Source organism: Oncorhynchus kisutch, linkage group LG15, assembly GCF_002021735.2.
Source record: "Oncorhynchus kisutch isolate 150728-3 linkage group LG15, Okis_V2, whole genome shotgun sequence".
Classification (NCBI taxonomy): domain Eukaryota; kingdom Metazoa; phylum Chordata; class Actinopteri; order Salmoniformes; family Salmonidae; genus Oncorhynchus; species Oncorhynchus kisutch.
Window position 1 is genome coordinate 10,037,590 of NC_034188.2, and position 18,192 is coordinate 10,055,781.

The 18,192-nt window shown below is 46.1% G+C and overlaps 2 protein-coding genes across 3 annotated transcripts in view; both read right to left on the reverse strand.

The window, feature by feature from the left end:
- LOC109880548 (histone-lysine N-methyltransferase, H3 lysine-36 and H4 lysine-20 specific-like) overlaps positions 1-14,989 on the reverse strand; it is a 39,307-nt gene extending 24,318 nt beyond the window's left edge. Inside the window, exons 1-9 of one of the 2 annotated variants that reach the window (XM_031789607.1) lie at positions 14,512-14,989; positions 11,854-14,098; positions 10,600-10,777; positions 9,010-9,929; positions 7,902-8,043; positions 5,870-6,042; positions 3,549-5,619; positions 2,513-3,472; positions 2,161-2,315 (exon numbers count right to left, since the gene is read on the reverse strand). In XM_031789607.1, coding sequence (XP_031645467.1) covers positions 2,161-2,315; positions 2,513-3,472; positions 3,549-5,619; positions 5,870-6,042; positions 7,902-8,043; positions 9,010-9,912 — 4,404 coding nt within the window. In that variant the 5' untranslated portion in view covers positions 9,913-9,929; positions 10,600-10,777; positions 11,854-14,098; positions 14,512-14,989. The remainder of the gene's footprint in view (positions 1-2,160; positions 2,316-2,512; positions 3,473-3,548; positions 5,620-5,869; positions 6,043-7,901; positions 8,044-9,009; positions 9,930-10,599; positions 10,778-11,853; positions 14,099-14,511) is intronic. The other variant, XM_031789608.1, reaches the window with a different exon arrangement.
- LOC109880550 (UPF0461 protein C5orf24 homolog) lies at positions 13,406-13,915 on the reverse strand. Its single transcript, XM_031791338.1, has one exon. The coding sequence runs from the start codon at positions 13,913-13,915 to the stop codon at positions 13,406-13,408; it is 510 nt and encodes a 169-aa protein (XP_031647198.1).
- Positions 14,990-18,192: the final 3,203 nt, after the last annotated feature.

Here is an 18,192-nt window from a genome sequence, read left to right on the forward strand (position 1 = left end):
TTGATTTAAACAACATGCCTACCACTTTGAAAATAAAATATTTTTTGTGAAACAAACAAGAAATAAGACAACTGAAAACATGAGCGTGCGTAACTATTCACCCCCCCCCCCAAAGTCAATACTTTGTCGAGACACTATTTTCAGCAATTACAGCTGCAAGTCTCATGGGGTGTCTCTATAAGCTTGGCACATCTAACCACAGGGATTTTTGCCCATTAATCAAGGCAAAACTGCTCCAGCTCCTTCAAGTTGGATGGGTTCCGCTGGTGTCTTGCAATCTTTAAGTCATTCCACAGACTCTCAATTGGATTGAGGTCTGGGCTTTGACTAGGCCATTCCAAGACATTTAAATGTTTCCCCTTAAACCACTCAAGTGTTGCTTTAGCAGTATGCTTAGGGTCATTGTCCTACTGTAAAGTGAACCTCCGTCCCCGTCGCACATCTCTGGAAGACTGAAACAGGTTTCCCTCAAGAATTTCCCTGTATTTAGAGTCCTCCATCATTGCTTCAATTCTGACCAGTTTCCCAGTCCCTGCCGATGAAAAACATCCCCACAGCATGATGCTGCCACGACCATGCTTCACTGTGGGGATGATGTTCTCGGGGTGATGAGGTGGGTTTGTGCCAGACATAGCATTTTCCTTGATGGACAAAAAGCTACATTTTAGTCTCATCTGAACAGAGTATCTTACTCCATATGTTTGGGGAGTCCCCCACAAGCCTTTTGTCAAACACCAAATGCGTTTGCTTATTTTTGTCTTTAAGCAATGTTTTTTTCCTGGCCACTCTTCCATAAAGCCCAGCTCTGTGGAGTGTACGGCTTAAAGTGGTCCTATGGACAGATACTCCAATCTCCGCTGTGGAGCTTTGCAGCTCCTTCAGGGTTATCTTTGGTCTCTCTGTTGCCTCTGATTAATACCCTGCTTGCCTGGTCCGTGAGTTTTGGTGGGCGGCTCTCTCTTGGCAGGTTTGTTGTGGTGCCATATTCATTCAATTTTTTAATAATAGATTTAATTGTTCTCCGTGGGATGTTCAAAGTTTCAGTTTTTTTTTTTATAACCCAACCCTGATCTGTACTTCTCCACAACTTTGTCCCTGACCTGTTTGGAGAGCTCCTTGGTCTTCATAGTGCCCGTTGCTTTGTGGTGTTGCAGACTCTGGAGCCTTTCAGAACAGGTGTATATATACTGAGATCACGTGACAGATCATGTGACACTAAAATTGCACACAGGTGGACTTTATTTCACTAATTATGTGACTTCTGAAGGTAATTGGTTGCACCAGATTTTATTTAGGGGCTTCATAGCACAGGGGGGTGAATAAACACACCACTTTTCCATTTCTTTATTATATTTTTTAAATAAGGTAATTTTTTCCATTCACTTTACCAAATTGGACTATTTTGTGTATGTCCATTCCAAATAAAAATCCATTTAAATTACAGGTTGTAATGCAACAACATAGGACAAACACCAAGGGGGATGAATACTTTTGCAAGGCACTGTAACTCTGGGTCTTTCTTTCCTGTGGCGGTCCCCATGAGAGCCAGATTCATCATAGCGCTTGATGGTTTTTGCGATGGCACTTGAAGTGCCAAAGTTCATGAAATTTTCCAGATTGACTGACCTTCATGTCTTAAAGTAATGATGGACTGTCGTTTCTCTTCGCTTATTTGAACGGTTCTTGACAGAATATGGACTTGGGTCTTTTACCAAATAGGACCATCTTCTGTATACCACCTTTACCTTGTAACAACAGATTGGCTCAAACACAATTCGAAGGAAAGAAACTCCACAAATTAACTTTTAACAAGACACACCTGTTAATTGAAATGCATTCCAGGTGACTAGCTCATGAATGCCAAGAGTGTGTAACGCTGTCATCAAAGGGTGGCTACTTTGAAGAACCTCAAATATAACATATATTTTGATTTGTTTAACACTTTTTTGGTTGCTACATGATTCCATATGTGTTATTTCAAAGTTTTGATGTCTTCACTATTATTCAACAATGTAGAGAATAGTAAAAATAAAGAAAACCCCTGGAATGAGTAGGTGTGTCCTAACATTTGACTAGTACTGTAGTTAGACCCGTTTCAGAGTGGCACTGTAGCAGTATAGATCAGTTAATATGGCTGTTGATTAGTTCATTCAGCCTTACCTGAGTGTCCCTGACTTCTGTTTTCACGTCTGTCTGTACACTCTGGTTCTTCAACTCCTTCTTCTTTGGAGGACTGCCTGACACTTCTTCTATGGTGCATTCCAGGACCTTGTGAGACGGCTTCCTTGGCCTCTTCCTCTCCAGGGATACTGGGTCTGGGGAATGACCAGACATTTAAATACCCCAAATCTACTATATCTGAAAATATGAGGAGGATTTGTTTTCATTATCATAACTACTTTCCCCAAAGGAGCTACTTTCCCCAATATAATATATCTGCCTCTTGTATTAAATAAGACAGCATCGCCATGAGAGATGTTTTCGGAGAAAAAACATTTGACTGTCTGCCTACCAGAGGGCAGAGGAGGGTTTGCCCCATCGGATGATGAGTCAGTAGAGAAAGAGGTCACTGCTGGGGGTTGTTTGGATAATGATTCTATAACACGGTGGAGGACATCTTGAGACAGACTCTGCTTCAGCCCTGCTAGGGCCTTTGTTTTGGCTGGCTCCCCAGAGGCAGGGCCAGGGGTGGGGCTGGCTGGCTCCCCAGAGGTAGGGTCAGGGGTGGGGCTGGCTGGCTTCCCAGAGGCAGGGCCAGGGGTGAGGCTGGCTGACTTCCCAGAGGTAGGGCCAGGGCTGGGGCTGGCTGGCTCCCCAGAGGTAGGGCCAGGGGTGGGGCTGGCTGGCTTCCCAGAGGTAGGGTCAGGGGTAGGGCTGGCTGGCTTCCCAGAGGTAGGGTCAGGGCTGGGGCTGGCTGGCTTCCCAGAGGTAGGGCCAGGGCTGGGGCTGGCTGGCTTCCCAGAGGTAGGGTCAGGGGTGGGGCTGGCTGGCTTCCCAGAGGTAGGGCCAGGGCTGGGGCTGGCTGGCTTCCCAGAGGTAGGGTCAGGGGTGGGGCTGGCTGGCTTCCCAGAGGTAGGGTCAGGGGTAGGGCTGGCTGGCTTCCCAGAGGTAGGGTCAGGGGTAGGGCTGGCTGGCTTCCCAGAGGCAGGGCCAGGGCTGGGGCTGGCTGGCTTCCCAGAGGTAGGGCCAGGGCTGGGGCTGGCTGGCTCCCCAGAGGTAGGGCCAGGGGTGAGGCTGGCTGGCTCCCCAGAGGTAGGGCCAGGGCTGGGGCTGGCTGGCTCCCCAGAGGTAGGGAGAGGGGTGGGTGTAGAGGTGTACATTAGCAGGGCTGGGGCTGAAGAACGGCTCGGAGAGGTTTTGGAAGATTCCAAAAGTTTCTTTATTTGTTTCTTCGGGGAGAAGAATTGTTCCTCCTCTGTGGATTCCAGCAGTCTTTTGCTGGGTTTCCTCAGCCGTTTGTTTTCAGAATGTGCTGTGGGAATAAATAATTGATCAATAAATCATAAAACATCAAACACTGCTGGTACTGAAACCTATTCAATTCTTACCTGATGTGTCATCTTGCTTCTCCATCCCCAGGTTTAGATCAGGGGAGCTGATGGGGTCTGGTGTCCCTCCCTGGCAGTCTCTGTAGACCCCATTCACTTCCGCAAGCCCCTGCGGTGAGGCCACCCCACCCGGGTCCCCTGGATCCTTCCCAGGTTTCACCGGCCCCTGCTGAGCAAACGTCTGCCAGCGCTTCTTAGGGGCCACTTTGGTACCCGGGCTCTTGTCGAGGTAGGATGAGGAGTCAGCAGCGGAGGGGACAGGAGGAACAGGAGGGGGGCTGAGGCCAGGCTCAGCCAGGTCAGCGTGTCCAGAGACAAACTCCCTCCCCCAGGCTAGGTCGGCCAACTCGGTAGAGAGACCAGCGATGGTGGCCCTGAGCTTGGCTGGTGGTCTCGGCTTCCTCCGCTGCTGCTTCTCCACCGCGTTCGCCACCATCTGAGCCAGCACCGTTTTCCCTTCAAGTTTGTATGTGTCGTTTTTCATGATGGGTTTAGTTTTGGACTTGGGTTTGGCCGGTGTGCTCTTGGGTTTGGCCGGTGTGCTCTTGGGTTTGGCTGGTGTGCTCTTGGGTTTTAGCGAGCTCGCATGCTGGCCGTTTTGGATTTTGGTCCCCGTTGGTGTCCAGTCCCCGCCAGCAGCAGTGTTCAGGGTGTCGTCTGGTGCTTGGACAGTGGCTATGACCATGGGTTCCTCCTGGATGAGGGCTTGCGAGGGAGGCATGGTCAGGGGCTTGCCCTCTTTCTCCCTGGTATCATGCATGTCCTTCAGGAGCATCAGGAAAGTACTGAACTTGTAATTAGGCTCAGGTTTAAAATTAGTGTTAGATTCCCCAGAGTCACTCTCCTCCTTCACTAGGGATTTGAATGACAGCTCCTTGACATCCTGGAAAGTGTCCATGGGAGAGAGAGAGGAGGTGGGGGAAGAACAGGAGGATATGTCTGAGACAATGTTCTCTTCCTTGACCTTAATAGAGGGTATGACAGGCTTACTGGACCCTGGAGTCACATCTTCTGAGTTTTTCCACGAGCCGTTGTGGAGGTGCTTCCAATCAGACTCGGGCTGTTTTTTAGGAGAGCTAGCAGAGGATCTGGTTTTGTCTGGTGAAGAATCCCTGCTAGTAGACGACTCTGTTCTGATCTGAACAATATCGCTCACATCATCATCATCGTCAGAAGAATGTACATTAAGCCTATCGTTTGTCAAGTTTTGGCTTGAGGCCAGCAGAGCCTGTTTGAGATCTGTCTCTTCCTCTGCTTTCAGGGCCCTGGTCATCAGACGTCTGCTGGAAGGGAGTTGCAGAGAGGGCTTATCAAGAGCATTTATATTCTTCAGTTCAGAAGAGCCCAACTTCTGTTTTGACTGTAAAACATTTGTGTTTTTTGTAGTTCTGTAATTGAAAAGGGATTTGTTTACTAAAATATTTGGGGATGAGGAGATGGGAACTACATGCCTAGGAACCACCATGACCACATGCCTGTCTTTGGCCTTTTCAGGAGGAGTAGCCCACTCCTTCTTGCCCCCTTCCTCTGTCTCCTCTTGTGAGGGTTCAGACGGTTTCTCTGGGTCTTCTTTAGCAGGTTTCTCAGACCGTTTGGGACGCACAATGGTTGGTACAGAATCCAGGTCTGCGTATGGAGAGTCCTTAGGATCTTCTTCTTTCAGCGGATCAGCTGCGGCAGCAGGCATTTGGTTGGCCAAGTCTAGGATGCTTAGTGACTCTGTGGGATTTCCACCTATATGACCAAAGATCTCCGCCAAACCCTTCCTCTTCTTCTTCTTCTTCTGGCAGGGTTTATTTTTGCTGCTACTGTCGTTCGCTACGGCCAGGTCGGCAGCAGGGGGATGTTTGTTTCTGTTGGGGGGAGGGCTGAAGGAGGGGGGTGCAGTGAGCATAGAGGAGGAACAAGAGGGGGCCTCGGATGGTTTTTCATCAGGCAGTGGAAAGGACACCCGCTCTTCACTGTTAGAGGGCATAGAAGAAGAGACAGCAGTATTCTTCAGCAGGTCAGGTAGGAGAAACTCAGCTTCCAGCACACCGACTTTCCACGACTCAAACAGACGCTTGGGTATCTACAGGGGAGAGATGATAAGCCATCAGGAGAAAAGCGGCAAACTGTCTAAATTATACGGAGTTTGTGAAATAGACAGTATTAGAGTATAATCTTCCAAATGTGTTTTGTGAGACATGCAACGAAACTATTCTGCACCTTTACAACAACAAAAGTGATTTGGGACTTGAAACATATCACTATTAACAGCAACACACAATGCGATCTAAATTAAAAGCAACAGAAGTTGACAGTTGTCTGTAGTTAGTTACTGTGTATTTGTAGTCCTTTTCTCTCTGTTTCCCTCTCCGTCTCAGCACAGGCAGATCTGTGAACCGCTCTCCTCCTGTGAAGGGGTAGGTCACTTTCCCAGGTACCCAGGCATGGTCTGCCATCTCCCCCAGAGTCTCCACATAATACATACGACAAGGGCGACGACTGGGGACTGGAACAACAGAAAACACAAAGACACCTTGTTTTAACATTGATATATATATTATGAATGGTAAATTATGATATTAACTAGATCAAAAGAACGGGGCTCAAAATATGCTAACTGTTGGCCATTACACAAACATGAAGTAAGCTGTCAGGCTGAGAGCTGATACATTGCGTTGAAGTAGTTTATAGATAACTGTCTGAGGATGACCCCTCATGCTATATACCACAAACTATGTCCACTTTGGAGTGAAAATCAACAACATGTATAAGATCAAGGTGGTTCTCTCTTGCTGTTATATCCCCCACAGAACCCAGATGAGAGGTTCCCTTCCTTCCCCCACAGAACCCAGAGGAGAGGTTCCCTTCCTTCCCCCACAGAACCCAGAGGAGAGCTTCCCTTCCTTCCCCCACAGAACCCAGAGGAGAGCTTCCCTTCCTTCCCCCACAGAACCCAGAGGAGAGCTTCCCTTCCTTCCCCCACAGAACCCAGAGGAGAGCTTCCCTTCCTTCCCCCACAGAACCCAGAGGAGAGGTTCCCTTCTTTCCCCCACAGAGCCCAGAGGAGAGGTTCCCTTCTTTCCCCCACAGAGCCCAGAGGAGAGCTTCCCTTCCTTCCCCCTACAGAAGCCAGATAGCTTCCCTTCCTTCCCCCTACAGAACCCAGAGAGCTTCCCTTCCTTCCCCCACAGAACCCAGAGGAGAGCTTCCCTTCCTTCTCCCATAGAACCCAGAGGAGAGCTTCCCTTCCTTCCCCCTACAGAACCCAGAGAGCTTCCCTTCCTTCCCCCACAGAACCCAGAGGAGAGCTTCCCTTCCTTCCCCAACAGAACCCAGAGGAGAGGTTCCCTTCCTTCTCCCATAGAACCCAGAGGAGAGGTTCCCTTCCTTCTCCCATAGAACCCAGAGGAGAGGTTCCCTTCCTTCCCCCACAGAACCCAGAGGAGAGGTTCCCTTCCTTCCCCCACAGAGCCCAGAGGAGAGGTTCCCTTCCTTCTCCCATAGAACCCAGAGGAGAGCTTCCCTTCCTTCCCCCTACAGAACCCAGAGCTTCCCTTCCTTCCCCCACAGAACCCAGAGGAGAGCTTCCCTTCCTTCTCCCATAGAACCCAGAGGAGAGCTTCCCTTCCTTCCCCCTACAGAACCCAGAGATCTTCCCTTCCTTCCCCCACAGAACCCAGAGGAGAGCTTCCCTTCCTTCCCCCTACAGAACCCAGAGAGCTTCCCTTCCTTCCCCCACAGAACCCAGAGGAGAGCTTCCCTTCCTTCTCCCATAGAACCCAGAGGAGAGCTTCCCTTCCTTCCCCCTACAGAACCCAGAGAGCTTCCCTTCCTTCTCCCATAGAACCCAGAGGAGAGGTTCCCTTCCTTCCCCCACAGACCCCAGAGGAGAGGTTCCCTTCCTTCCCCCACAGAGCCCAGAGGAGAGGTTGCCTTCCTTCTCCCATAGAACCCAGAGGAGAGCTTCCCTTCCTTCCCCCTACAGAACCCAGAGAGCTTCCCTTCCTTCCCCCACAGAACCCAGAGGAGAGCTTCCCTTCCTTCCCCCTACAGAACCCAGAGAGCTTCCCTTCCTTCCCCCACAGAACCCAGAGGAGAGCTTCCCTTCCTTCCCCCACAGAACCCAGAGGAGAGCTTCCCTTCCTTCCCCCACAGAACCCAGAGGAGAACTTCCCTTCCTCCCCCTACAGAACCCAGAGGATAGCTTCCCTTCCTTCCCCCACAGAACCCAGAGGAGAGGTTCCCTTCCTTCCCCCACAGAACCCAGAGGAGAGGTTCCCTTCCTTCTCACTTTTAAATCAATGCTTTATGCGCTGACAACCTTGTGATAAGTTTAGATCCAACACCAATAATACAACTTCCCACCTTTCATGCGTGTGTGTATCCTCTCCAGAGGATCTATGGTAACTCTACAGGGCCACCAGGGGCGGCGGTTGAACTTGGCCCAGACCAGATCTCCCTCCAAGTACTGCACTACTGGGAGGGGCTTCTTCTTTGGGCTGTTGGGCTGAACAAAAACAAAGACGTTACTACACGTATAGGATCATCCCTTTGACAGTTCAAAACTTTTTAGAATCTAAAATTCAAAATGTGAAACATGGTCGATCAGCATACAGTGTATATACAAAATCTAAACGATAAAATAAATAAACGTAAATATAGGTTGTATTTACAATTGTTAGTTTTTCACTGGTTGCCCTTTTCTTGTGGCAACCGGTCACAAATCTTGCTGTTGTGATGTCACACTGTGGTATTTCACCCAGTAGATATAGGAGTTTATCAAAATTGGATTTGTTTTCGAATTCTTTGTGGATCTGTGTAATTTGAGGGAAATATGTGTCTCTAATATGGTCATACATTTGGCAGGAGGTTAGGAAGTGCAGCTCAGTTTCCACCTCATTTTGTGGGCAGTGTGCACATAGCCTGTCTTCTCCTGAGAGCCAGGCCTGCCTACGGCAGCCTTTCTCAATAGCAAGGCTATGCACACTGAGTCTGTACATGGTCAAAGCTTTCCTTAAGTTTGGGTCAGTCACAGGACCAAATAGCATTCTAGTTTACTATGTTTTTTTGTTAATTCTTTCGAATGTGTCAAGTAATTATCTTTTGTTTTTCTCACTAGGTCCTGGGGGCTCTGTGGGGTCTGTTTGTGTTTGTGAACAGAGCCCTGGACCAGCTTCCTTAGGGGACTCTTCTCCAGGTTAATCTCTCTGTAAGTGATGGCTTTGTTATGGAAGGTTTGTGAATCGCTTCCTATTAAGTGGTTGTAGAATTTAGCGTCTCTTTTCTGGATTTTGATAATTAGCTCCTTGATTGGCTCCTTGACAAATTCTGTTCCAGGAGATTACACAGTATTTACAGAACTGTAGATAACGTCAGATAAGATATATTTTGAGAACTACCCAGGATGCATCTGCCCCAAGGGTTATTATTATTATTGTTATTATTATGATTATCAGTAAGAGAGGGAACTCACATTAGAGTTGGTTCCAACAGGTGAGATGAGACCATGGTCAAGTGTGTCTCCTGTCATCGCACTGTCACTGTCACTGTCAGAGTCCTGGTCCATACTCCAGCCATCCCCCATGGACATGTCAGGCAGGGCACTGGGGCTCAGAGTAGGGTCCAGTTCAGATAGACTCTTCGACATCAGGTTGAGAACAGAGGGTTTGTATGTGCTGGTATGGCCTACCCCTGAACCAGAGGTGGTGTTAGGGTCTGCCACTGTTCTGTCTCTGGCGGACTTAGCAGAGTGTTGTTGAAAAGGTACCAACTCTTCCTCCTCGTCGTCCTCATTCTCCCTGTCCCCACTGTCAAACAAGGTGGACTCAAAATGCAGGTATCCATTGGGGATGGGGGAGCAGCGCTCCAAACTATCAGAACTAACAGGAGAGAAACCGTTCTGATCCCGCATGGAATCCTCGCAGGGTTCTGTCTCCTCGTTACCAGTAGAGGGGGGCAGTCGGACCAGGGGTCCCCCAAAACTAGAGACTCCCACTGGGCTGTGAGAGTGTAAATGCTTCCTGGCGTCGAGATCCTTAGGCTGGGGCCCGGGTCCCAGATCAGACCCAGGTCTGTGTACCATAGTGGAGAGGTCCTGGAGCCTCAGCAGAGGACTGTAGCAGTGTGGCCTCTCCTTCTCTGCCTGGTTATACACGTAGCTAGGTGCCTGTTTGAGGGAGGAGGTTGACAGTTGCATGGCCGCCGACAGTTGGTCTGTTGAACCATGCTTGGTGCTGCTGTTACACTGGTTTACATAGGAAGTGGCAGAAACTGAGAGGCCATTGGGGGGCCTCAACTCTGGCTGGCCTGAGCTGTACACTGTGGCTGATGCTGAGCCTGAGCAGCCCCTTACAGCCCGTCTGTATGACCGATTCATGTTGTCATGGCTCCTTCCTGTCGTAGTAAAAGGAAATGCACATTAGGGTGGTGGAAGGTTTCAAAAGGTAAGTCTTCTAGTAAACAACCAGGTTTTTCTTATCCAGCTAGTGTGGTCAATTCATATGGTTCAGGCTCATTCACTGTTTGAAATTGCTACAATGTGACAAAACAAAGCAAGTGTGAAAAAACGCAAGAATTTACATAAACCATACTGCCTGTCTGTAAATAACAACTCACATTCCACGCGACAATAACAGAAATAAGGACTACCGCCATGCACCGCATAGCCTACACTAATAAGACGGCATTGCATGGCTTCCCCTCTGAAGGCCGTCCGTAGTGGCAGCAGAGAAGACAAGACGATCAGGAAAACACAGCGAGCGACCGGTGTGCTCTGCCTCATTCACAAAATCGAATCATATCTACTCGTTCTGTTTTTGTTATCAAAATAGAACGATCGCAAACACACACAAAAAATATAGAAGTGTGCAACATTGCTCACGCGGACAGCCTGCCTGACTGTAGGGGAGTCCATACAGTCAAAGACATCATACAGAATGGTTCACACAAATTGCCTACAGAGAGCCTATAAACCGATATAGGAAGCTCCCATTCGAACTCACAAAGGGCGGTTCAAAACGTTTAAAAACATCGTCTGAATTTTAAAAAAACGCAAGAATCTTACCATTTGGAGGTCGGTCACAATAACGCCAACTGCGGGTCTTTCAGATTGGGGCATGAAGCGTATGTTTTTTTCGATTTGTGAAAGCGGATCTGCACAATCCCAGCAGTAGTAGGCCAAGAAAGACCCACAGCTCTCATTCTCTCCCCTTCACCTTCTGTACTATCTCATCAGCGTCGGCCTTAACAAAACAGAGTCATCAATGGACAAAATATAATTAAAGCCTTCCATTTTAGTGATTCAAAAGTCAGTGTAGCCTATATCACCTAGGTCCCTAGCAATTACAATTTCATATTTACTACATGATTGTTTTGCGGGCTGTCGAATTGTGCCTCTGGTTATGTTAAAACAAACCCTGCTCGACTAACTGGCTGTGTTGGCGAGCAGAGCTGAGCAACCAATCCGCACAGCCACCCAACCCCCCGGCTGCGGAGCCGCGGATCACAGCTCACAGCACATCGGGCCGGGCACTCTCACCCTATCAGTCACTAGAGCACACTACTCTACAGTCACGCAGACAAGTCCAGGTGCACCATCTCAAATAAAAGCGGGGGCTATGATGTAGGCTACTATATCCCCTTATGTGTTTTAGCCAACATACATGAAACACTCGGCTAGATAATATAAGACTATTTATTATGGGGTTATATGAGGGGAAGGTATGCCACACTGATCAACCGTTGGTTTCCTTATCCCAACAAAGGCGTAACTTGTTTCCTCCATTTTGGATAGCAGAAAGATAGAGACGAATCTGTGGCCACAACAAATCCGGATCAATAGTTCGAATGTGCTCGACGGGAAAACAGCGCACACGGATGAGACCTGGTCAAAGTTTTAAAATAGACTATGCGCCATATTGCCTGACAGCAGAGAAAATAGGTCATGGCGCGTCAAAAACATGTCTGCGGCAATAACATGTCAATGGTGGGGGCAAAGCTCCAAATTGAGTCGAACCCCTTGACATCATGCTGTCAATGAGGTGCAATGTAATAGAATATTGTTATTTAGGCTAAATGCCTATCAGTTTTCCCTACCTATCCTGCAATAAATTCGCATTGAAATTAACAACAGCAGCTTATAAGGAGAATGCGCCCTTGCATAGTTGCCACACAAAAGGCTCGCCATACTTGCAGTGGTGGCCTACCGCAACTGTAATAAACTCGCTTTGCACAATGCACACAACTGCTACATCGAAATGACAGTTGTCAAATAGGCTACAGACATTATTTTATAGCCAATTCTAATTAATCATATTACCTGATAGGCAAGCTTCTCTTCATTGATGACCAATCTGCCGATTTGTAACCTTGCGAAGCCGTCACTCTGGAGACCGTAGAGCGAAGAAAAGGCACATGCAATGTCAGGGGCCCAGACAATAAGAAAATTAGATTGGATTTTTTTTCAACGTGGCCCAATGTTTTTATGTTGAAATTATATGAAATGTCTTGTTCTTTTCTCCTCATTCAATATTGGTTTCTCAGTACTATGAGATTCACAATACAGGCCATATGTAATTCTAGGCCCATGTAATACACTATACCCATGTTTATGTACATATATCTCCTTAGAAACATTATAGGATGTGAATGTCAGGATTAAAACAGAATTCCTTATATTTATCTTGAAGAATAGTTGGACATGCAATCAGTGTTTTATAAAGGTGGGGTCCACTGGCCCATAGTGGGCCCTGGACCCCATGATATGATAAGATGTGCATAGGTCTTTGTCTGCACTTTACAAACACAATTGTCTATACTATTGTCAAAACACTATACACCCTTAAAATATCAGTCAAGACAATATGATCATTTTGAAATGACCATTTCATTATTTGGGGGGGGGGGGGGGGGGGGGGGGGGGCTCATACATACATTACAATGTCGTTACACATACTCCACCACATAGCATTTTCTCTCTAAAATTAAATCTCCTACTCAACAGCATAACAACATTTCATTCTGGGTTTGCTTTTATCAAGTGATAAGTTACCGTGTAAGAACAAAGAATAATACAGTAGATTGAGAAGACAAAACTATTCATATTTACAAATTGTTAGAAATAACCATTGCTATGTCGTCAAATAAGTATTATGAGAGGTTTTCAGATGCACAGTTCAAACGAAATGACAGAAACTGTGTTATAACAATGTTATACCGCATTGAATCCAGTCCCATGTCTCACAATGCTGCATATAAACACAAATGAAATACATGTCATACCAGACAACACAAAAAGACAAACACAGCCACATGCACTCTGGGAGAAGCTTAAGATTCACGTTTTGCTAGTTTGTTTTGTGTTGTTTTCTACTCCCGATGCATTTTTCAATGTGGAAAACATCAGAAGGACAAATAGACTACTAATAATAAAGCACATTATATCAGAGCATAACATAAACAGATGAAGAAAACAGATCAGATATTTAAACATTAGAACAAAACAACAACCCTTCTCCAGACAGCTGGCATTTGAAAAGATTATGACGAATAGTAGGATATTTCTCTCATTCCTGTTTAGCTAAAGTATATTGATTGTATTATATGTCTCATCATGCAATCTCTGTAAAATAAGATAAACGTATTGAAAAAAAAAGAGAGCGATTTCAGTCTTTGGATAGGGACAGATTAAATGGTGACGATATCAGCAGAGTACAGTGAAGAGAGGAGGAGCCATTCGTAGGTAGCCAGTGACAGACCTATCCAAAAGTCAACCCATATTTTGGCTACATGAGTCCCTTCTGGTCATCAACACCCTTTAGGACAAGCATTCAAATATGAGTTCTAGGCAATGGATAGAGACGAAGGCATAACTACTCGTTAGTTTCCTCCATTTTGCCAGTAGGCTCACGCAAGCCTCGTTTCTGCATCAGGGTGTAAGGGAAAGGTGCCACTTCGCAGCTGGCATAGTCCAGTTTCTTTGCTCCGCCGCCGCAGTTACTGAAGTCTAGTTTCTTGGTACCATCACAGCTCCCGTACTCCAGTTTCTTGAGCCGAGCCAGAGTCTTGATGCTACCAGGAGGCCTGCCAGGGCTAACCTTGTAGCCTGCTGCTTTGGTTGTACCCAGAGGCCTGCCGGGACTGGTCTTGAACCCCGCAGCTTTCGTGGTCCCCAACGGACGTCCGGTGCTTGTCCGGTAACCGGCTGACTTTGTGGTCCCCGAGGGTCTCCCTCTACGGCCGGATTTGACAACGCTTCCTTTCTTTTTCTTGGAGCTCTCTGGCCCAGTTGGAGCCTCACTGGGCCCTCGGATCCTCACTGTCTGAGCGTGGAACTCATTCTGGGTCTCTTGTTGCATTTGACACGGCATGGGTTTGTGCATGCCTTGTGGAAGAGTGGGTAGGTTAGGGCGAGGCAGCTGTAGAGTAGGGGGTGGGGGCGAAGGGTAGAATTTGTTGGATTGCGAGCTACATAAGTCAAAGTGGCTGGTTGGGTGTTGACATTCCTCTGCAATGCCACTCATGCAATAGTCATTGCTGCTGCTAGTGACTTGGTGCATCATTTTCTGTTGAGGGGTACACATGAAAGGTAAACAGGTTCAGCATTGGTATGTGTGACACAGAATTACGTGCATGCACATAAACACACACATACACGCACGCACGCGCACACATAAACAAAATAAAAAGCTAATTTGGTGATGCACATCACAACACCATGTGATAAATATGTTATAAAGTATCTATTCTATTTGCTAACATCTTGTTCAATTCGAACAGGCTATTGTGTTTCAAAACCATATCCGGTGCTAATGCAATATGCAACATACAGTAGTGTCTCGCTATTATGCGTTTACAAACCCAAAAATACAACAGCTGTATAATGAGGCAATGAGCGCTACTACAATGCAATACACAAATAAAACTGCTACATTTGCAAGTACATTTTGAGTACATAAAAACGAAGAAAATCACAAACCTAATTTGTAGGCGGATCATGGAATGCAATGGGTTAAATATGAAACGGATAGATTTTCCATTCTTGACCGCCACAACATCATGATACAAACGGATGCATTCTAAGCCCTATATTCCATGGCTATTGACTTGATCCTGGTTTACATTATGCGCTGGGTATTTCATCTTTATTTAATCTTCTAAGACAGAGGTTTAACTGAGAAAGGTAGCCATTTTCGTCTGATTTTTTTTTTTAAATATAAAATAGGAGGGGATCAAAGCGCATGCGCACGGGACTTCAAGGAAACGTAGCCCTATAAAGGCATTCACAATAATAATAATACAAAAAAAACATGTAATCCTGCCATAATGCGATCAAAAATATAGAATATTATGCATTTCGTTCGTAATCCTGGTTTTGAAATCGTGGACATTGTGTCCAGGAAATGGACGCAGATGTTTAAGCAACGGTCGTCACGAGTTACCACAGCCACAGTCATAACCCCGCCTATTTCTACAATTGATCTTCTTAAAATGTTAACCACATTGCTTAACATTAACCACATTGCTAACTTTATGCCTAACCCCAACCTTATATTAAGACCAAAAAGCTAATTTGTGTTTTCATGAATTGTTACGATAATGGCAATTTCGACTTTGTGGCTGTGGTAACTAGTGGAACCCTTTAGAAACAGAGGTTTATGAACATTGTACATTCAGTAGGTGGTAGCATAACAATGATTAAAGTACAGGATTAAAAACCTGCTTAATCTACTAAACCGTGTAATCTAACTAAAATTGACCTGACGTTAGTGGGAAAGCAATCCAATTTACAGAACTCAGATACAGATACAAATACGTTTTTCCTGCAAAGTATCATACATTTGGACTGATCATAATTTTAACGAAGGCTAATTAACTTGTGAAGTTTATTATGTAAGCTTACTCAGAAACACTTTAATAAACTAGTATAGACCTACTATTTGTTGAATTTATCTCAGACTTTTACAGCCTACTGGACTCATAGAGTGCTACCCTGTCAAGATATCTTGTTGGGGTGGGTGACCCTTTGAACTTACAATGGCTAGCCCCAAGTCATTATATATTTTTTTCTTGTGCTTCATTCTATTTGTCTCATGACTCCTGCAGTGCTTTGTTGACTATGAACTTGCTTGTTTACCCAACCGTGGAACAGACTATGTTTGTTCTCACACTCGGGACTCTGACTCTCTATTGGTTACACAGACATTTGGCCTCCCATCCTATTCTATCCACCTCTCGCCGGCTTTGTATTCATGTTCCCGGATTAAATTGCTGTACAATATGATCTTGTTGCCATCTGATGCACATTCCAATGTCATAAATCAACACTGCAGAGCTCTCCCTGTCCTCTGTCCGTGCAGTGATTGTATTACTGCTGATGATATCTGGAAATGTGCATGTACACCCTGGCCCAACTACTGTTGCTAACCCCAATTCTGACTTGTGCACTGATGTCTACTGCACTGATTTCTGCTATCGTAAAAGCCTGGGTTTTCTGCACGTTAACACTAGAAGTTTATTACCTAAAATTGATCAATTGAAAGTGTGGGTTCACAGGTCCAATCCAGATGTGTTGGTCATTACTGCCGGGGAGGGTAGCCTAGTGGTTAGAGCATTGGGCCAGAAACCGAAAGGTTGGCAGATTGAATACCCAAGCTGTTCTGCCCCTGAACAAGGCAGCGAACCCACTGTTCCTAGGCCGTCATTGTAAAAAACAATGTGTTCTTAACTGACTTGCCTAGTTAAATAAAAAATGTAATTACTGAGACGTGGTTAAGGTGTGTTTTGAACACTGATGTTAACCTTTCTGGTTATAACCTTTTTCACTAAGACAGATCTTCCAAAGGTGGTGGAGTGGCAATCTTTCCCAAGGATCACCTTCAGTGCTCGGTTGTCTCTACCAAGTCTGTCCCCAAACAATTTTGATTTGCTGGTTTTAAGCATTAAACTTTCAAATAGCTCTTTGTTGACTGTTTCTGGGTGCTTACCACCATCAGCACTGGCCTGTACCCTACCTGCCCTAAGCTCTCTCCTGGCCCCTTACACTAAGTCTGAATTTGTCCTGCTAGGTGACCTAAACTGGGACATACTTAACCCATCTGACCAAGTCCTAAAGCAATGGGACTCCCTAAATCTTTCTCAGATTATTACCAATCCCACAAGGTATGACTCCAAACACCCAGAAAAGGCTACTCTTCTTGATGTTGTCCTCACAGATAATCCTGATAGGTATCAGTCTGGTGTTTTCTGTAATGACCTTAGTGATCACTGTTTTACAGCCTGTGTTCGTAATGGCTGCTCAGTGAAACGACCTGTTCTGATTTGTCATAGACGCTTGCTAAAAAACGTCAATGAGCAAGCCTTCCATCATGAACTGGCCTCTGTAAATTGTTATAGAATCATCTTGATCCCCTCTGTCAAAGATGCTTGGTCCTTCTTTTTTGATATTTTCAGTGGTATCGTTAGCAAACACGCACCCATAAAGAAAATGATAATTAAAAACAGGTTCAGCCCCTGGTTCGACCGTGATCTAGCAGAGTTACACCACCTCAAGAATTGCATTTGGCGAAAGGCTCGGCACAATCATACTGGCTCTTGTTCAGGCAAATGAAAAATATGTGCACTCAGGCCAGAGTCAGTTAAAGTGAGCAGATCTCTCTCTGTGAGTCTAACACCAAGAAGTTCTGGAAAATGGTTAAAGATCTGGAGAATAAACACTCCTCTTCACAGCTGCCCATGTCCTTTAATGTTGATGTGGTTGTTACTGACAAGAAGCACATGGCCGAGCTCTTTAATCACTACTTCATTAAGTCAGGATTCCTATTTGACTCCGCAATGCCTCATTGCCCGTCCAACATCTCCTCATCTCCCACCCCTTCTAATGCGACTAGCCCCAATGCTCCTCCCTCTTTTCCCCTGCCCAGTTACAAAGTATCTCCATGCAGGTGGTCACCGAGTCCGAGGTGCTAAAAGGAGCTCCTGAAACTTGACCCCAAAAAACATCAGGGTCAGATGGTTTAGACCCTTTCTTCTTTAAGGTTGCTGCCCCCATCATCGCCAAGCCTATCTCTGACCTTTTTAACCTGTCTCTCCTCTCTGGGGAGGTTCCCATTGCTTGGAAGGCAGCCACAGTGTGTCCTTTCTTTAAAGGGGGAGATCAAGCTGATCCTAACTGTTATAGGCCTGTTTCTATTTTGCGCTGTTTCTCCAAAGTTTTGGGAAAACTTGTCAATAATCAACTGACTTGCTTTCTTGATGTCTGTAGTTTTCTCTCTGGTATGCAATCTGGTTTCCGCTCAGGTTATGGATGTCACTGCAACCTTTAAGGTCCTAAATGATGTCACCATTGCCATTGAATCTAAGCAATGTTACGCTGCTATTTTTAATAACTTGGCCAAAGCTTTTGATACGGTAGACCATTCCATTCTTGTGGGCCGGCTAAGGAGTACTGGTGTCTCTGAGGGGTCTTTGGCCTGGTTTGCTAACTACCTCTCTCAAAGAGTGCAGTGTATAAAGTCAGAACATCTGCTATCTCAGTGACTGCCTGTCACCAAGGGAGTACCCTAAAGCTCGATCCTAGGCCCCATGCTCAACGGTATAGCTCAGGCAGTAGGAAGCTTGCTCATCCAATTCTATGCAGGCAGTAGGAAGCTTGCTCATC

Excerpts from the sequence above, each read along its gene's own strand:
- LOC109880550 (XM_031791338.1), bottom strand. The coding sequence starts at position 13,915 with ATGCACAAACCCATGCCGTGTCAAATGCAACAAGAGACCCAGAATGAG.